Here is a 17,946-nt window from a genome sequence, read left to right on the forward strand (position 1 = left end):
CAAGAAAAAAGGGAGATCCAAGTGTCAAAAAGATGATATATCGGTTGTCTAGTTTTGGTTTTTGTTTAGCATTTGTCATGCAAACTTCAGCTGCTTAGTTTGATCAATTTTGGCGCACTTCAGCCACATCAGTCCATTTTTTTTAGTTTTTAGCCATATTGATAGCACATTTTTCACTTTGCAGTTCAAGTTAGTCTATAGTTTTTATACTTGGTGACTCGTAATTGCAGTTGCTGCCGCTTATATATATAGCATTAATAATTTTAGAGCAAGTTATTTTTAGCTTTAGGAGTACACGTTCTCTGTGAGTGTTTCATTTTTAATCTCTGTTGTATATTTTTTTTCTCAATCTGTGAACTTTTTATTTCTTCCAAGTATATTTGTTACACAGCCTGTAATACTATGTTTATTTAGCGGATACCACACAACATATATCTCTCCATGTTGTTTTGCATTTGGGATACCTATTTAGTTACACAGTACAGTTAATATTTATTGGATTGTTGCTTATTTATTAAATTATTTACTCTCAATGATGCCAACTTGTTTTAATTCCTAGTTCCATTTCATATTTCATATCATTGGTTGTTCACTTATGCATAAACTTATGTAAATGCATAGCATTTTAAATTATTTTTATTTATCTATATGTAATTTTTATGCATATATTTACTGCTTAGCTCTGTCTCATATCTAGATGTTTTACGGATTTATTATTAATTGCATTATTAATATTTCTGTCTACATAGAACCATTATTGTTATGCAGTATATCTTTTGATCATCATTTTAGTGGAAAGTTTGAAGTTTGCCTATTGGTCTTAAGTCCAGTAATTTATTATGTTTATTATTAATGCCAATTTATGCTTTTCTATGTTTTGGTTTTATCTCATTTATTTGCTTGTTTTTTTATTTTTTATTTTATATTCTATTGCAGATACACTGGAGTCCATACTTGAGCTGTTGATTCCCATGTCCTGCGAACTGCAAAAGGATATTACTAAAGAAATTGAAAACTCTGCCCCTTCTGCAGTGGGTTTGGGAAGATCAGTCTTTTCCTTTTGCAGTGGAGCACAGTATCCTCCTCAGTAATTCCTTCTGCAGGTGAACTCAGAAGGTGTGTTTTGCTCTGCTCTATTTTATCTTTGTTTTCGGTGTTTTTTTTTTTTTCTGCCGGATTTTTTTAATTCTTTGTGGCTTCGGTGCTCGGAGGTTCTCTACTTGGGCATACTCCGCCAGGGAAAGGACTCAGTCCCACCTGAGAGGAATGCTGCTCCCAGGCCAGTCTCTGAGTACCTGTCGAGCCAGACTTCTTTGGGTCCCTTCTGGTGCTTGGGGTCCATCCCCCTGGGAGCAGCTCACCTGCTAATTTTATCCAGAGGCTTGAGTGCAGGCTATGTAGCTGTATAATTTCTTCCCTGTTGCTTCATGAAGATAGATGCCCCAGGCCTTTCTAGTATTGGATCCTGCATTGGTTGTGCAGAGTTGCTGGTTGAGGAGAGGCCATGTTCCACATGTCATGGGAGGAAAGGGCAGGAGCTTAGGGTTCAGCCCCCCAGTCAATTTTCCAAGGCCTTGCAATCCCCAAACTCCTGGAGGAACTGGTCTAAGGGGAAGAGATCCTGCTCAGAAGAACAGAGCAACGATGCAGTGAAATGCAAGCGCACGATGGCAGAAGATGCCTCTCCTCCAGTCTGGAATTATACAAGGAGCCTCAGGTTCCCCGAAGCAAGGCTTCTCAGATTTTGAGTCTTTTATGGAATGCCAGGAAGTGCTGTGTTGCCTACGGGTGCCCCTACTCCACCTAAGGGGATCCTTCTCCCAAGCAGGTGTCCCTGCCTCGTACCATGCCAGCTCCCAGTGTCAGTGATTCTTCAGAGCAGGATTTGGATGATTGGAAATCCCTTTCCATGCCTTTGTTGACGGTGAAATCCCTTTTGGGGTCCAGTAACCAGTGGGCAGGTGTGGCAACAGATCACAGTGATGATCCCCTTGTGCATCAACTTTTCAGGTCAGCTTCAGTCTCCCATGTCATTTCTGACACCCTGGCTATACTGAAGCTCGATGCCCAGCAGCCTTCTACCTCGAAGTGCTCTATCATGTGCAGCACTAATGCACAGACAAACTTTTTTCCTGCTCACCCAGATCTTACCTCTTTGGTCACTGACCAGTAAGAAAATCCAGAAGGCTCACTTAAGATGGCCAAAGCTATGCCTTGGCTCTATCCTATGGCTCCAGACTTCCAGTAGCTGTTGGTTCAACTGAAGGTGGACTCCACAGTAGTGCAAATGATCAAGCACACCTCCCTTCCTAGTGAAGGTGGAGTGATACTGAAGGACACCCAGGACTATAGAGTGGATGTAGGCCTGAAAAGACAGTTTGAGGCACTGGCTTTGGGTATCAAAGCTGGAGCAGCTGCCTCCTTTGTTGGTGCACCTGCCATACCAGGCTGCAGATTAGTCCTTCAGAGCTTGGGATCTCCTGTCCCCACATGTTTAAGGAGGGTGTGGTTTATGTGGCCAATGATCTTTATGACATCATTAGAGTCCTGAGTAAGGTTTCAGCTTCATTTCGGCCTGCCAGATGCTCGGGTACAGACTGTGGGCGGGTGACTCAGTCTCCAAGGCCACTCTGAGCAGATTACCCTTTAACAGGCAGATGCTGTTTGGCAAAGAGCTAGACAACCTCATGGCCAGCGTGGTGGATTGCCACCCCAAATCCCTCCTGGATAGTAGAAGCCATTGATCTGCCAGAGGCAATAAAAGAATTTTCGTGCTTCTAGAAGATCTCATCAATTTTCCTCCAGCTACTCCTCTCAGAGACCCTTTCAGGGGTCCAGACTGAGATTTGGCAGTTATTGGCGCCAGCAGTCCACAGGTTCCCGTGGCGTCTCAATCCCCAAGAAGCAGCAATGATGCCAGGATGGCCGATCCTCCTCATATCAAAAGACGGCTATCAACATTCATGGACAAATAGGAATAGATCTCATCCGACCATTAGGTGCTAGACATTATCAGGGAAGGGCACAGGATTGAGTTTTATCAGCTTCCTCTAGATCTGTTCCTCGACTCCCCAGCCAGATAGCCAAAGAAGCAGGTCAGAGTCCGAGCGACAGTGCAACGACTCTTAGATATTCATGCCATAGAACCAGTTCTTGAAGAATTGGACTTTGGCAGATACTCTTTATACTTCAAATCCAGAATGGGCCTCCAATCTTCAGTGCCTTTCTTAGCACTATGAAGTCTATAAATGATACCCTGAAAGTCCCCTACTTTCACATGTCATAGCGGCAGTGGCTCTGGGAACATTCCTCACCTCTCTGGATTTGACAGATACATGTCTTCACATCCCCATCTTTCCAGTGTATAGATTCTTTCAGTTTGTGGCAATCCCCTTCGGTTTGGCCACAGCTCCCTGCACCTTTACCAAGGTGATGGTGGTTGTAGCAGCCCATCTTCGCCAGATAGGGGTCCAGGTGCATCCTTATATGGATGATTGATCAGGGCCTCCTCACTGGCGGACTGTGAAAAAGCAGTCCAACAGGTGGTAAGCCTCTCACAGGATCTGAGCTAGATAGTCAACTTTTGGAAAAGTCATCTTCAGCCGACTCAGTGTTTGGAGTATCTGAGAGTCATTTTCAGCACAGCACAGGGCTGTGTTTTTCTTCCTGAGCCACACAGACAGAAGCTAAAGCCTGGCAGTATCTTGCTGGGCTCGATTGTAGCTTCCTTGGAAGTGATACCCTGGATGAGAGCTCATATGTGCCCTCTCCGGTACTCCCTTCTGTACAGATAGTCTCCGCAACAGCACTCCCTGCAGATGCAGCTCTCCTGGATGGTGGAGGCGCAGCACAGCCTGTATTGGTAGCTCCAATGGAAGAACTTGGCGAGAGACATAACTTTCAGAATTGACTCATGGGTGATCCTCACTACCATCCCCAGCCTCGGCAGCTGGGGGGCTCTATGCTGTGATCACCCTCTTCTGGGCAAGTGGTCCATCTAGTTGCAGTCTTTCTTGACAGGGAAAGCAGTCAGGATGCTTTCAGACAACTCCACCTTGGTGCCTTCCATAAAAAGATAGGAGGCACTAGAAGTGCTTCCCTTCACTTGGAGGCGCGGATGTTGTTCCGGTGGGTAGAACTTCACTTGCAGGCCCTTTCAGTGGTCCACACAGCAGGAGTAGAGAACATCCAAGCTGACTTTCTCAGCCAGCAGACCTTGGAAACCCCCCCCCCCTCCGGAGAGTAGTCTTTTGTCTCAAAAAGCGTTTTCCCTCATAGTTCAGACTTGGAGCAAACCCAGCATGGATCTCATGGCCATGGCCAAGAATACGAAAGTAGCCCACTTCTATAGTTACAATGTCAAGCAGGGAAACGCAGGGATGGATGCCGTTTCAGGCTTGGCCCACAGAGCTGCTTCTCTATGTGTTACCATGGTGGGTCAGATCATACACAGGATAGCCACCCATTGGGGTCTGGTGATTTTGGTGGCACTCTAATGTTCCCTAAGGCCATGGACCTACTGCATCTATAGAGAGGTAGATCCCTCAAGTTTCCAGTTCATCCAGGGCTTCTCAGTCAAGGCCTGGTTCCAATAGATAAGCCAAAACGCTTTGGTCTTATGGCATGGCCCTTGAGTGCATGGCCTTGATTTGGAAAGATTATCAGAGGCTGTGGTTATGACTTCTTAGGGCTAAGAAGACTGTGATGGTTGTGGCTTCTGCTAAGACCTGGAAGACCTTCCAGTTATGGTGTGCCAGGGAGCAGGTAGAACAAGAGAGCTCTCGTGCCAGTGATCCTTGCCTTCCTGCAAGCTGGTCTTGAAAAGGGACTTGTGGTTTCATCCCTCAAGATGCAGAAAGATGGTATCTTGTGCTTTTGTGTTTGGAGTGGCCTTCGGTCTCTGGCTTCTCACTCAGACGCCACTCGTTTTTTGAGAGAGGCTCTCAGATTGAGACCTCCGTTGCGCAGTCTGTTCCCATCTTGGGACCTCAATGTGGTATTGAAGGGCCTGGCCAGTGCTCCTCTTTTGGAGGCTACCCTGCTAGACCTAATGTCAAGCCAGTGTTTTTAATTGGCATAGTTTCAGCAAGAAGGACTTCATAATTGCAGGCCCTCTCCTGCAGGGAACCATTTCTCCGTTTTATGGAGTCGGGTGTATTGTTGCGCACGGTTACTTCCTCTCTTCCAAAGGTAGTTTCCGCCTTCCATGTTAATCAGGAACTTCATCTGCCCACCTTTCAGGCTACGGGTTTAGCCAAACAGGATAAAATTCTGTGCAATGCTCATCTACATGATGAGGGATAATGACTCTGGGCATTCTGAGGCAGCCTCCAAGGTGACCATTGCTAGGTGGATCCGCATGGGAATTTCCACTTCCTACATTTCTGCCACCTCTTTCCCTGGCAGCACATTCCACAGGAGGTGTAGTAACCACCTGGGCAGAATCTCAAGCCATATCGCCTGATGAAATTTGCAGGGCTGCTACTTGGGCTACTCTTCACACTTTTACAAAGTTCTACAGAGTAGATGTGGCGAATCAAGAGAATGCAACTTATGGGTCCATGGTACTACGGGCAGATTCATCTGTCCCACCCTAGAGGTATGGTATGTCAGCTCAAGTATGGGCTCCTTTGTATCTGCAACAGAACAACAGATTAGGTTTTTACCTTGCTAATCTGGGCTCTACTGGGATACACAGGAGTCCATACTACCCTCCCTGATTTCTGCCTCAGACATTGCCAGTGTCCATTTTGGGACCTCTGCTAGTATACCTAGGATGAAGAAAAAATGTATTTCAGGTATTGGGGGTTTCCCTGTCTCTTTCCTCCTGGGAGGGTCCCAAAGCTTTTGCTTGTTACCCTTAGTAGGTTGGATCTGAGCTACTCATGCGAATGTTTCTTGTTCTCTGTTTAGTTGTTAAATGTTTATTGATCACTAGTGTTTTAGCCCGTTACATTCATTACAGTAACGGGTGCTAGAATAGCCCTACCTATACCCTGACCCTCACTCTGACCCCACCCATGCCCCACCTCTATCATGCCTGGACCCTGCCTCCCACTGATCACAGTCCCACCACTTCACCTTTCACCATTTCCTTTGTACCCTTTTGGCCCTCCTGACAGGGTCTTTACTTACCCGAGGCGGCAGCAGCAGTCCTGGCGTACCAACCTTTCCTCCCTCAGTGCCCCAAGGCAGCAGTGGTCCTACCATTTCCATCTCTCCCTTTCCCCCTTTCACACCCTCTACCATCTCTCTCTGACCCTGTTTCACCTCTTTTGCAATCTTTCCCTTTCCTGTCTCCTTCTGTCCTTCCCCAAGACCATCTCTCTCTCCTGCCCCCTCCACATTCCCTGAAGTCAATCTCTCCCTATCCCCTACCATCTCTCCTGGTCCCCCTAGTAGCCCCTCTGTCCTTCTCATCCATCTGTCTCTCTCTCCTCACCTCCTGCCTCTGCGGAGCTCTTGCAGGTCCTCCTCATCCTCCTCCAGCCAGGCTTCAGCCATCTTCCGCTGTGGCCTGCAGCCACCAACAGCCGCTGCGGCCTGCAGCCACCAACAGCCGCAGGTGGGAGTGCGCATGTGCGCTTAGGGTTTTATTATATTAGATTATTATATTTTCTAAGTTTCAGAGCAGAGCAGAATGTGTTTCTTGCCAGGGAAGTACCCCGTGCTGCTTTTTTCTTATGTTTCAGTGGAGTTCAATTGCTTTGGTACCAACTGAAGAGGGTACTGTGCGCCACTGTGGTGGGGGGTAGTTTTCAGTTTTTTAAAAGAATATCCTGCAGTTCACAGGAAATAGGAATCAACAGCTCAAGTATGACATAAGAACATAAGAAATGCCTCTGCTGGGTCAGACCCTAGGTCCATCGTGCCCAGCAGTCCGCTCACGCGGTGGCCCAGCAGGTCCAGGACCTGTGCAGTAATCTATCTATACCCCTCTATCCTCTTTTCCAGTAGGAATTTGTCTAATCCTTTCTTGAACCCCAGTACCGTACTCTGCCCAATCACGTCCTCTGGAAGCGCATTCCAGGTGTCCACCACACATTGGGTAAAAAAGAACTTCCTAGTATTTGTTTTGAATCTGTCTCCTATCAACTTTTCCGAGTGCCCTCTTGTTCTTTTATTATTCGAAAGTTTGAAGAATCTGTCCCTCTCTACTCTCTCTATGCCCTTCATGATCTTATAAGTCTCTATCATATCCCCTCTAAGTCTCCTCTTCCCCAGGGAAAAGAGACCCAGCTTCTCCAATCTCTCAGCATATGACAGGTTTTCCATCCCTTTTATCAGACGCGTCGCTCTCCTCTGAACCCTCTCGACTAACGCCATATCCTTCTTAAGGTACGGCGACCAATATTGGACGCAGTACTCCAAATGCGGGCGCACCATTGCCCGATACAACGGCAGGATAACCTCTTTCGTTCTGGCTGTAATACCCTTTTTGATTATACCAAGCATTCTATTCGCTCTCTTAGCGGCCGCTGCACACTGTGCCGTCGGCTTCATTGTCATGTCCACCAATACCCCCAAGTCCCTTTCCTGGGTACTCTTATTCAATAATATCCCTCCCATTGTATAGTTGTACCTCGAGTTTCTGCTCCCCACATGTAATACCTTACATTTCTCAACGTTGAACTTCATCTGCCATCTCGTCGCCCAGTCTTCTAGTTTGTTCAAGTCCCTTTGCAATTCTTCACATTCCTCTGTAGTCCGAGCTCCATTAAATAGTTTAGTGTCGTCCGCAAATTTTATTATCTCGCACTTCGTCCCTGTTTCTAGATCATTTATGAAGATATTAAATAGTAGCGGCCCGAGCACCAAACCCTGCGGGACACCACTCGTGACCCTCCTCCAGTCGGAGTAGTAGCCCTTCACTCCTACCCTTTGTTTTCTACCCTCCAACCAGTTTCTGATCCATCTATGTACGTCTCCTTCCACCCCATGGTTCTTTAGTTTCCGGAGTAGGCGTTCATGGGGCACCTTGTCAAAGGCTTTTTGGAAATCTAGATATATGATGTCAATGGGGTCTCCTTTGTCCATCTGTTTGTTAATCCCTTCAAAGAAGTGCAATAAGTTTGTTTGGCACGATCATCCCTTGCAGAAACCATGCTGGCTGGCTATCAGAAGTTCGTGCTTTTCAAAATGTTGATCAATGCTTTCTTTTATCAGTGCTTCTGCCATTTTCCCAGGAACTGAAGTCAGGCTCACTGGCCTGTAGTTTCCCGGATCACCTCTTGATCCCTTTTTAAAGATGGGCGTAACGTTGGCTATCTTCCAATCCTCCGGGATCTCGCCTGTTTTCAGGGATAAGTTGCAAATTTGCTGCAGTAGTTCCGCTATCTTCTCCTTTAATTCCTTCAGAACCCTTGGATGTATGCCATCCGGACCCGGGGATTTGTCAGTTTTTAGTTTTTCTATCTGCCTGCGAACGTCCTCAATGCTCACTTCTATGAATGTTAATTTTTCTGCTTGACTTCCGTTGAAGAATTGCTCAGGTTCCGGCATGTTGGACGTGTTTTCGTTAGTAAATACAGACGAGAAGAACATGTTAAGCCTTTCTGCCACTACCTTCTCCTCCTTCACCACTCTCTTCCTGTCTCCGTCGTCTAGCGGTCCCACTTCCTCTCTAGCTGGCTGCTTCCCTTTAACATATCTGAAGAACGGTTTGAAATTTTTTGCTTCCCTGGCTAGCCTTTCTTCATACTCTCTTTTAGCTTTCCGAACCTCACGGTGACATTCTTTTTGATACTTCTTGTGCTCTTTCCAGTTCCCCTCAGATTTGTCCTTTTTCCATTTCTTGAATGAATTTTTCTTATTGCCTATCGCTTCCTTCATTGTTTTGGTTATCCACGCTGGGTCTTTTGTTCGATTCTTTTTGCACCCCTTCCTGAATCTGGGGATATACAGATTTTGCACCTCGTTCACCATGTCCCTGAAGAAGGACCAGGCATGATTTACCGTTAGCCATGTTTTGGAAGTGTTCCTAAGTTTCTTCCTTACCAATTCCCTCATTGCTTCGTAGTTTCCTTTCTTGAAGTTAAAGGTTGTCGTTATGGATCTCTTGCCTTTTGATACTCCTACCTCAACCTTGAACTTGATCATATTATGATCGCTGTTTCCCAACGTCCCCACTACTTCAACGTCCTTTGCAGGTCCTCTTAACCCATTTAGGATTAGATCCAGAGTGGCATTTCCTCTCGTCGGTTCTCTAACAAGCTGCTCCATGAAGCAATCTTGTGTGGCTTCCAGGAATTTTGTCTCCCTAGCGCATTTCGAGCTTCCAAGCCTCCAGTCTATCCCGGGGTAGTTGAAGTCTCCCATAATAACCGTGTTGCCACTTTTGCATTCTCGCTTCATCTCGGCTTCCATTTCCTCATCGATATCTCCGGTTTGCCCGGGTGGGCGATAATATAGGCCCATCTTTATTTCAGGCCCTTTCCTTCCCGGTATTTTAACCCATAGAGATTCCAGCTTGTTGGTCGTCTCTACTGTGTCCATTCTTGTGGATTGTATGCTTTCTTTTATGTACAGGGCTATTCCACCTCCTTTTTGTCCTGCCCTGTCCTGGCGATAGAGCTTGTATCCCGGCAGTGCTGTATCCCATTTGCTTTCCTCATTCCACCATGTTTCAGAGATTCCAATGATGTCGATGTCTTCTGCATCGACCACGGCTTCTAGTTCCCCCATTTTGTTTCTTAGGCTCCTTGCATTAGCATATATGCAATTCAGATCTTGATATTTTGTTGTCCTCCTTTCCTTTCCCTGTGCTTCGGTCCTTAATTTCTTTTCTTTTGCTGTAAACATTGTAACCTCTTCTGGGTTAGTCGATTCCTGCAATTTATCCATTGTTTCTTCCCAGCCATTTTTCCCCTCAGTATCTTCACAGGATACCGTCTTCCGAATCGTCGACCCTAGGTCAACTGTCGGCTTTCCCCTTCTTCTTAGTTTAAAGCCAGGTCTATTCCTCTCTTGACATTGTTTGCTAGGAGTTTAGTTCCCGCTGCGCTCAGGTGGAGTCCATCTTTCCTGTAGAGCTTGCTCTTGCCCCAAAACGCCGTCCAGTTCCTCACGAAGTGGAATCCTTCTTCCTCGCACCATCTTCTCATCCACGCATTTATTGATTGTAGTTCCTCCTGCCTTTTCACATCTGCCCTCGGTACTGGTAGGATCTCTGAGAACATTATCTTCTGGGCCCTCATCCTCAGCTTCCTTCCCAGAATCTTGAACTGTTCTAGTAGCGTGCTTCTTTTGTAGTCTCTCCTGCTGACATCATTCGTCCCGATGTGGATCACTACAGCGGTCTCTTTTGTCTCCGCCCCTTCCAGTATCATTTCAATTTTGTCCGCGATGTCCTTGGTTCTTGCGCCTGGAAGGCAGGTCACCAGTCGGTCCTCTCTCCCTCCTGCTATGTGGCTGTCCACATGCCTAAGGATTGAGTCTCCCACTAGGATCGCTGACTTTCCCTTCTTCAGGTTTCGCTTCGGTCTCAGGTCAATGTCCTCAATGTGCTTCGCTCTTTCCACTTCTGGGCCTCGACTAGCCAAAATCTCCCCCTCTTGCAGTAGTCCTCTGTGGGTGTCATCTTTGAGGTAATCTTCTTCTTGCTCTCCCTTGCATGTTGGTATCCGTGTAGCTTCTTCTTTCATCTGAAGTTCGTTCTCTTCCACCTTCGTCCTGTATGCCTCTTCAATGAATCTCTCGAGTTCCCTGACTTCCTCCTCAATGTGTCTCTCCATGATGTGAAAACCTTCTAGCTCCTGTATCCTCTCCTCTAGTCGCTTGACCTCCTTCTTCAAGCTTTTCAGCTCCTGACACCGACTGCATACATATGACTGTCTCCCCGAGGGGAGATAGTCATACATATGACAGTCTGTGCAGAACACTGGAAATCTCATCTTCTGGCTTCTCTCTGCTTCCATTGTTGTTCCTAATTTAAAATACCAGTTGAGATTACTTGTGACTTGTGATTACTTGTGTCTGCCCTGTGTCCTTTCTCTCTCCCTATCTGCTGCTGGTGTCTTCCCTGACTCTCTCTCTGTGCTGGTGTCCTCTCTCTCTGTGTTGGTGTTCTGTGCTGGTATCTCTCTTTACCTGCTGCTGGTGTCCTCTCGTTCTCTACCAGCCGCTGGTGTCCTCTCTCCCTCTGCCTGCTTGCTGCCTCCTTGGTATACTTGTGTGAATGGCTTGGCCCTTTGTGTCTGTCTCTTTCTTACCTTCTGTGCTTTCCTTTTGTGCTTGTCGCTTCTTTACCCCTCTGACTTACTCAGTTTGTTCTTGATAGTAGTGCCTTGTCTCTCCACAAATGCTCTTCGCAAAGGCGCTCTCGCTAAGGCTCTCGCTATGAACTCTTGTGTATCCTAACAGAACCCAAATAACCAAGGTAAGAACCTACCGTATTTTCACGCATATAACGCGTGCGTTATACACGATTTTTACAAACCGTGCATAACCTTGCGCGTTTTACAACTTTTTTTTTTAACATAGTTCCCCCCCCCCCCCGACGTCCGATTCACCCCCCCGCAGGACTGCTCGCACCTCCACCCCGAAGGACCGCTCGCACGCACTTGCACCCCCACCCCGAAGGACCGCTCGCACGCACCCGCACCCCCACACCGAAGGACCGCTCGCATCCCCACAGCCTCCCGACCCCCCCCCCCCCATCATGGAGAAGCTCCTACCGTTGTCCTGCTGCTTCCTCTTGGCGGTCCCGGCCTTTCTGTGAGCCCTGCGTCTGCGCTGCTTCCTCTTCCAGCGGTCCCGCCCTTTCTCTGATGTCAGAGAAAGGGCGGGACCGCCGGAAGAGGAAGCAGCGCAGGAGCTTCTACATGATGGGGGGGTCAGGAGGCTGTGGGGGTGCGAGCGGTCCTTCGGGGTGGGGGTGCGAGTGCGTGCGAGCGGTCCTGCGGGGGGGTGAATCGGACGTCGGGGGGGGGCATCAGGCTTTCAGGGTGGGGACAGGACTTCAAAGGGGAGAGGAGAGTCGGGGCGGGCGAAAGGAGAGTCGGGGTGGCCAGAGGAGAGTCAGGGCGGGCGAAAGGAGAGTCGGGCGGCGACGGGATAGTCGGGGCGTCATGCGTGGTATATAAAAATTTGTTTACATAAATTACAGTTTCCCACGCGCTATACCCGTGTGCGTGTTTTACACGGGTGCGCGGTATATGAGTGAAAATACGGTAATCTGTTGATCCTTATGGAACCCCTGGCAGGCATTTTTGCCCAAACATGGCCCCTATTGGGTTCCTGTTCCACTACTGTATAAGGGTAAGACTTTAATAAATTCAATTACCAGCTTGATCACTAGGTCATCTCTGCTTCTTTGTTTTTCAGCAAGGGCATATCTAACATCAGAGGAACATAATGAATTAGCAAAAATATTTATACTGTTGGTATATTCTTTACCACTGAAAGTAGAAAACCCTGACAGTAATCTCCAAGTTGTGCTTGGACTATTCTCAAGCAAAGGTTCAAAGATTACATACATAACTTGCTCATAAAATACTTTTTCATCATAAGAAATGTTATTTGAAGTAGTATTGTTAATTTTTTTTTAATATGTAGCTTTGTCCCTGGATCATTCTGAGCTGGTTTCAGAGTTACTAAAGGAATTGTCTAACCACAATGAGAGGGTGGAGGAAAGAAAAGCTGCACTATGTGAATTGCTGAAATTTACACAAGAAGAGTCATTTGCTGTCTGGGATGAACACTTTAAAACAATTTTGCTTCTTCTGTTGGAAACTCTTGGAGACAAGGAGGTAAGAGCATTCTGTGCATGAACTTTTCAAATATGGTGCCAGATAGGACTTTTTAAGTTTCCACACAAAGCTTGATCTGCTTCAATGTAGAATTATTTATAAGAAGCTTTTCTCTTTACATCCAGATGATTAAGCATTCCATATGCTAGGTGTTTAATCCCAACCTGCAGTCTAGATGTTGCAGAAATCCACATCTTCTCTGAATACATGCTCCAACCCCCTAGGCTGAGAGTCAGCAAACAACCTTAGTTTTCAATTTTTGCAAGCAGTCCAATCAGAAGTCTTTTGCTGTTTCTCCTTCTGTTTCCTATTTTTTCACTTAAAGTTTGTTTTTTGTGGCTTCAGTACCTTGAGACCCCTCACCGGTGGTCCCCTGTCGGAGAAAAGGATGCAGTCCTGAAAAGCCAGACTGCAGCTTCAGAGAAAAACTCTGGTGGATCTGTGGAGCCAGCCTGTTGTGTGCCATCCTCTTTAAATATCCGGGGTTCTAAGTCTGCTGGCTGGTGACTGTCACAGGTTTCTAGCACAGGCTGAGTGTGCTGGACAGAAACCGAACCAGATTACAAAGTGCAGGCTGCCATTCCCTGTCACAGGTTTCTAGCACAGGCTGAGTGTGTCTGGACAGAAACCCACCCAGATTTCAAAGCGCAGGCTGCCTTTCACGCCCCCAGCCGCGTGGCAGAGGATCCGTAGGTCTGCAGTCGGTGTCTGGCTGGTTGGCAGCCCGAAGATCTTCATTCCTGTGCATTTGGAGCTGTTTACTAAAGCAGAAAATCTTTTTTCTCCACTCAGCTGCTTTAAAAATGCTGACAGGCAAAGGCACTACAGAGACTGTTAGTAACTCCATTATTTCCTATAGGAACTTCGGGAGTGGCTTGTGGATTGATTTAAACTTCGTTTTTCACAGTTTCTGTGGGTAGGGTTCAGGTCCTGCCAAAAGTACCTAGCTTAACAAACAATGCATACCATGATTTTTTTTAGAAAATGAAATAAAGGATCTCAGATATTCATACCAATGACCCAACAGGTGTCAATTGGTAATACTTGGATGATGGTATCTATCATGGACCCCTAAAAATCTTTATTATTTATTTTATTTTATTCTTTAACTAATTTTAATTTTAAGTTCAAACAATTTGGAAGTGAATAATAACTTATATGTCTGAGTTAATTGGAAGATCTTTGCGCTACTCTCCATCCCATTTTATTTTGGATTTGCCAGAAGCTTTTCGTCATTTGCCTAAGGGGCATAGGATGCTGTGTAGGAACTGGTCATAAAGCAAACATTACAACCTATAACGTTCCATTAAGGTGCTTCAAATTATGAAATATTAAAAAAAGAACTTTAGATAAGGAGTCAAATGTTCTTCACTTTTGCTGTCTGTCATTTAACTGCATTGGCAAAGGCATTCCATGAGAGGAATGAGTCTAATCTACAATAGATCACACAGCAAGAAGTTACTGGATTACCAGTCATCAGTCAGTTAAGGTTATGTCTGAGCCCTCCCACCAACCAGGAAGTCCCAAAGGAGCTGAGTTAGAAATTTATTTTAGGTATTTATATACCATCAAAAAAAAATTATTAAGTGGTACCTTAGCATTTGGGATATCTCCCCCCTACACCCAAATGCAGAATCGCATTACAATCCTGCATACCTTCCACATATACAGTATATATGTGCCCCTCCCCCTGCATCCCTACAAACAAAAGGGTAATGGCCCTTCTAGAAACCATTCTCATTCAAAGAAAAGAAAACTGGCATCTTTAAGTCCAGTGAAGAAACTTAACTGTCAACGCCACCTTTTGCAAGGAAAGAGATCCCAAAGACTGATTTCCACATACTTATCCATTACTGGGCTGTAATGTTGCTGTGGGTACAGAGCTGGATGGGTCTGGAACCTTCAGTCTCCTAACTGTCTCTGAAAGAGATGCAGGAAGAAAGTTATATATGTTGTTTATTCTCACCTTCCTTAATGTCTTGTAGGGCATGTGAAGACAGTCATCTTCTGGCTCATGCTCTTTGTGTTTGGAGGGTGATCTGAAAATACATCCTTCTCAGATTTAGTTGTCTCCCTGGCACAACTCAGTGGTAATCTTTGACTGGCTGTCAGTTCCTTTTTTTTCCCAGTCTGAGGTCTTGAGGAGATAGAAGTCTTAAATTCTTTGGACATTTCTTTGGGGGGGTGGCTTTTCGAGTAAATGAGTTTTTAATATACTGTAGGTATTGCAGTCTCTGGGGGAAGAGTCTTCCCTCTGAACTGAATTGAACACTGTTGTTGAATTTCTGGCCCAGGAATGGTTGGCTCCAAAAGGCATGTTACTTTTAATATTGGGGCTTGTTGGCATATGGACTGAGGAATCTGCCAAGTCCTAGGGTAATAGTGCCCTGGAATGTAGACTTGTCTGACAACCTGACCCCCAAGGTTGAAATCAGTGTATGAAAATCAGTTTTTGGCGTGGGCTGTGCTACTTATAAATACACAGTTTATCCCAGGACAAGCAGGCAGCATATTCTTAACTGATGGGTGACGGCACCGACGGAGCCCTGGTACGGACAATTTTAGAGTGATTGCACTCTAAGAACTTAGAAAGTTCTAGTTAGGCCGCACCGCGCATGCGCGAGTGCCTTCCCGCCCGACGGAGGCGCGCGGTCCCCAGTTTCTTAGTTTCCGCGGAGCTAAGAAGATGCGTTTTTCAACGCGAGGCGCCCTCATAAACGCTCTGCCAATATAGAGGTGAGTGCATCCTCCTCGGCCTCCTCATCCTCTGGGCATCGAGCGGCACCACAGGTACTGCAGAAAAAGAAAGCGGTACCGGTGCCTTCCTTGGATGACCGTATTGCGGCTGTCCTTCAGGTCCAACTTAAAGAGCAGTTACAACAGCTCCTTCCTGCTCTGTTGGCACCGAGCCTTCCAGTTCCGGTCCGGTCTGAGCCTCCGGTACCGGCCGTGGAGCAGCCCTTATTGTCAGCTTCGGCTCTATCGGTACCGGTTTATTCTACTTCTTCGACATCCATGCTGGTATTGTCTGCCGAACCAAGAAGCCTCCATCGTGCGGTCCAAACAACTGACCCCCGCATCGCTGTCTGATCCTTCTCGGCACCGTCAACCTCTTACTTCCCCGGGTACCGCTTCTCTGCGCTCCGGGAAGTCGGTGCGCAAAACCAGATATACTGAGTCTTCAATCCCGGGGTCGTGCTTCCCAAGTCAGGGATCCAGATCTTTGGGATGATTCAGAAGAACCTCTGTTGTCCGGGGAAGAGGCATCCTCCCCTGAGGAAGACCCTGCTGGCCGAGATCCTTCTGCCAAGCCTGATTCATCCTTCTTTACATCTTTCTTAAAGGAAATGTATGAGTCTCTCTCTATTCCTTTGGAGGCTGAATCTAAAAAGTCTAAAGCTTTTCTTGAAGCTTTGGACTTTGATCAGCCTCCGAAGGAAACTACCCCTGCATGATATATTACGGGAGACTTTCTATAAGAACCTTGAGACACCTTTAACCATCCCCGGTGCTCCTCGGAAGTTGGACATTTTATATAAGGTTATTCCCATTCCGGGCTTTGACAAGCCTCAACTTCCACACGAATCATTGAAAAAGTCTACTGGCGCTAGTGTCTATGCATCTGTCCCTCCTGGCAGAGAGGGTAAAGCCATGGATAAGTTTGGCAAGCGTCTCTAACAAAACGCCATGCTGGCTAACCGCTCAGGTAATTATGCCTTTCATTTTTCATTTTACCTGAAGCATCTTATCCAACAGCTTTCCTCGTTTGAGAAATACTTTGAGAAATGCGTTCGATATACGACACCTTCGAGCTCATTTCTAGGGCCACGGCCATGGCGGTTGCAATGAGACGTCTGGCTTGGCTTAGAGTCTCTGAACTTTATGTTCAACCACCAGGACCGCCTTGCCAACGCTCCATGCTTGGGAGACGAGTTGTTTGGGGACTCTTTAGATTCTACCACTCAAAAGCTATCCGCCCATGAAACTTGCTGGGATACACTCTTAAAAAAACAAGAAGAAGCCTCCACCTTCTCGTTCTTTTCGCCAGCAGTCCTCCTATCAACGTCGCTACTCTGCTCGGCCTCTTCCTCCGGCTCAGCAACAACCTAGGCATCAACGTCAACCACAACGCCAGCAACCTAGGGCTCAACAACAGCAGGTGGTGAAACAACCTGTACCACCTAAACCCACTCAACTCTTTTGACTTTCTTCTTCAGGACATAGCCAGTCTACCTCCGTCTTCTCTTCTGCCCCAACCAATCGGAGGTCGTCTATCCATTTTTCTAAGCCGTTGGGAGATCATCACCTCAGATCAGTGGGTTCTAAACATCATTCGCCACGGCTATTCTCTCAATTTTCAGACTCTTCCCACCCCAAGTCCTCCAAAAGAGTCTGCTTTGAACACGCCTCAGTCCTCCCTACTCCTTCAGGAGGTCCAATCCCTTCTTCTGAACGCCATAGAGGAAGTTCCTCTAGACCAGAAGGGGCAGGGATTTTACTCCCGCTATTTTCTGGTCCCCCAAAAAAACAGAGACCTCAGACCCATTCTAGATCTCCGAGATCTCAACAAATGCTTGGTCAAGGAAAAGTTCAAAATGCTTTCTCTGGCCACACTTTATCCTCATCTCATTCAGGGCGACTGGCTATGCTCCCTCGATCTCAAGGAGGCCTACACTCACATCCCGGTCAATCTGGCCTCCAGACAGTATCTCCGCTTCATGATCAATCGCTGTCATTACCAGTACAAAGTGTTACCCTTCGGTCTTGCCTCCTCTCCCAGGGTATTCACAAAGTGTCTCATTGTGGTGGCCGCTTTTCTACGCTCTCACCATCTTCAAGTCTTCCCTTACCTGGACGACTGGTTAATCAAGGCTCCTTCATCTCAGGAAGTGCTTCATGCCACCAACCAAAGCATCCTATTTCTCCAACTGCTGGGTTTCGAAATCAATCTGCCCAAGTCACATCTCATCCCCACTCAGCAGCTTCAGTTCATCGTAGCGCTCTTGGACACTGTTCTCATGAGGGCTTTTCTCCCATCCAATCGCCTTCAGACTCTTCTTCATCTCTGTCAGCAGGTGCTCTCACAGCTGTCCATCTCTGCAAAACAAATGATGATACTCTTAGGTCACATGGCCTCGACGGTTCATGTCACCCCCTTCGCACGTCTTCACCTGCGCACTCCTCAATGGACCTTGGC

At 46.8% G+C, this 17,946-nt stretch overlaps 1 protein-coding gene across 16 annotated transcripts in view; it reads left to right on the forward strand.

Annotated features, from left to right (window-relative positions):
* CLASP2 (cytoplasmic linker associated protein 2) overlaps positions 1-17,946 on the forward strand; it is a 650,335-nt gene that overhangs the window by 599,120 nt on the left and 33,269 nt on the right. For all 16 annotated transcript variants that reach the window (XM_033930348.1, XM_033930349.1, XM_033930352.1 and 13 more), the window contains one exon: positions 12,556-12,749. In XM_033930348.1, the coding sequence (XP_033786239.1) occupies positions 12,556-12,749 (194 nt within the window). The remainder of the gene's footprint in view (positions 1-12,555; positions 12,750-17,946) is intronic.

Source organism: Geotrypetes seraphini, chromosome 2 (genome assembly GCF_902459505.1).
Source record: "Geotrypetes seraphini chromosome 2, aGeoSer1.1, whole genome shotgun sequence".
Taxonomy (NCBI): domain Eukaryota; kingdom Metazoa; phylum Chordata; class Amphibia; order Gymnophiona; family Dermophiidae; genus Geotrypetes; species Geotrypetes seraphini.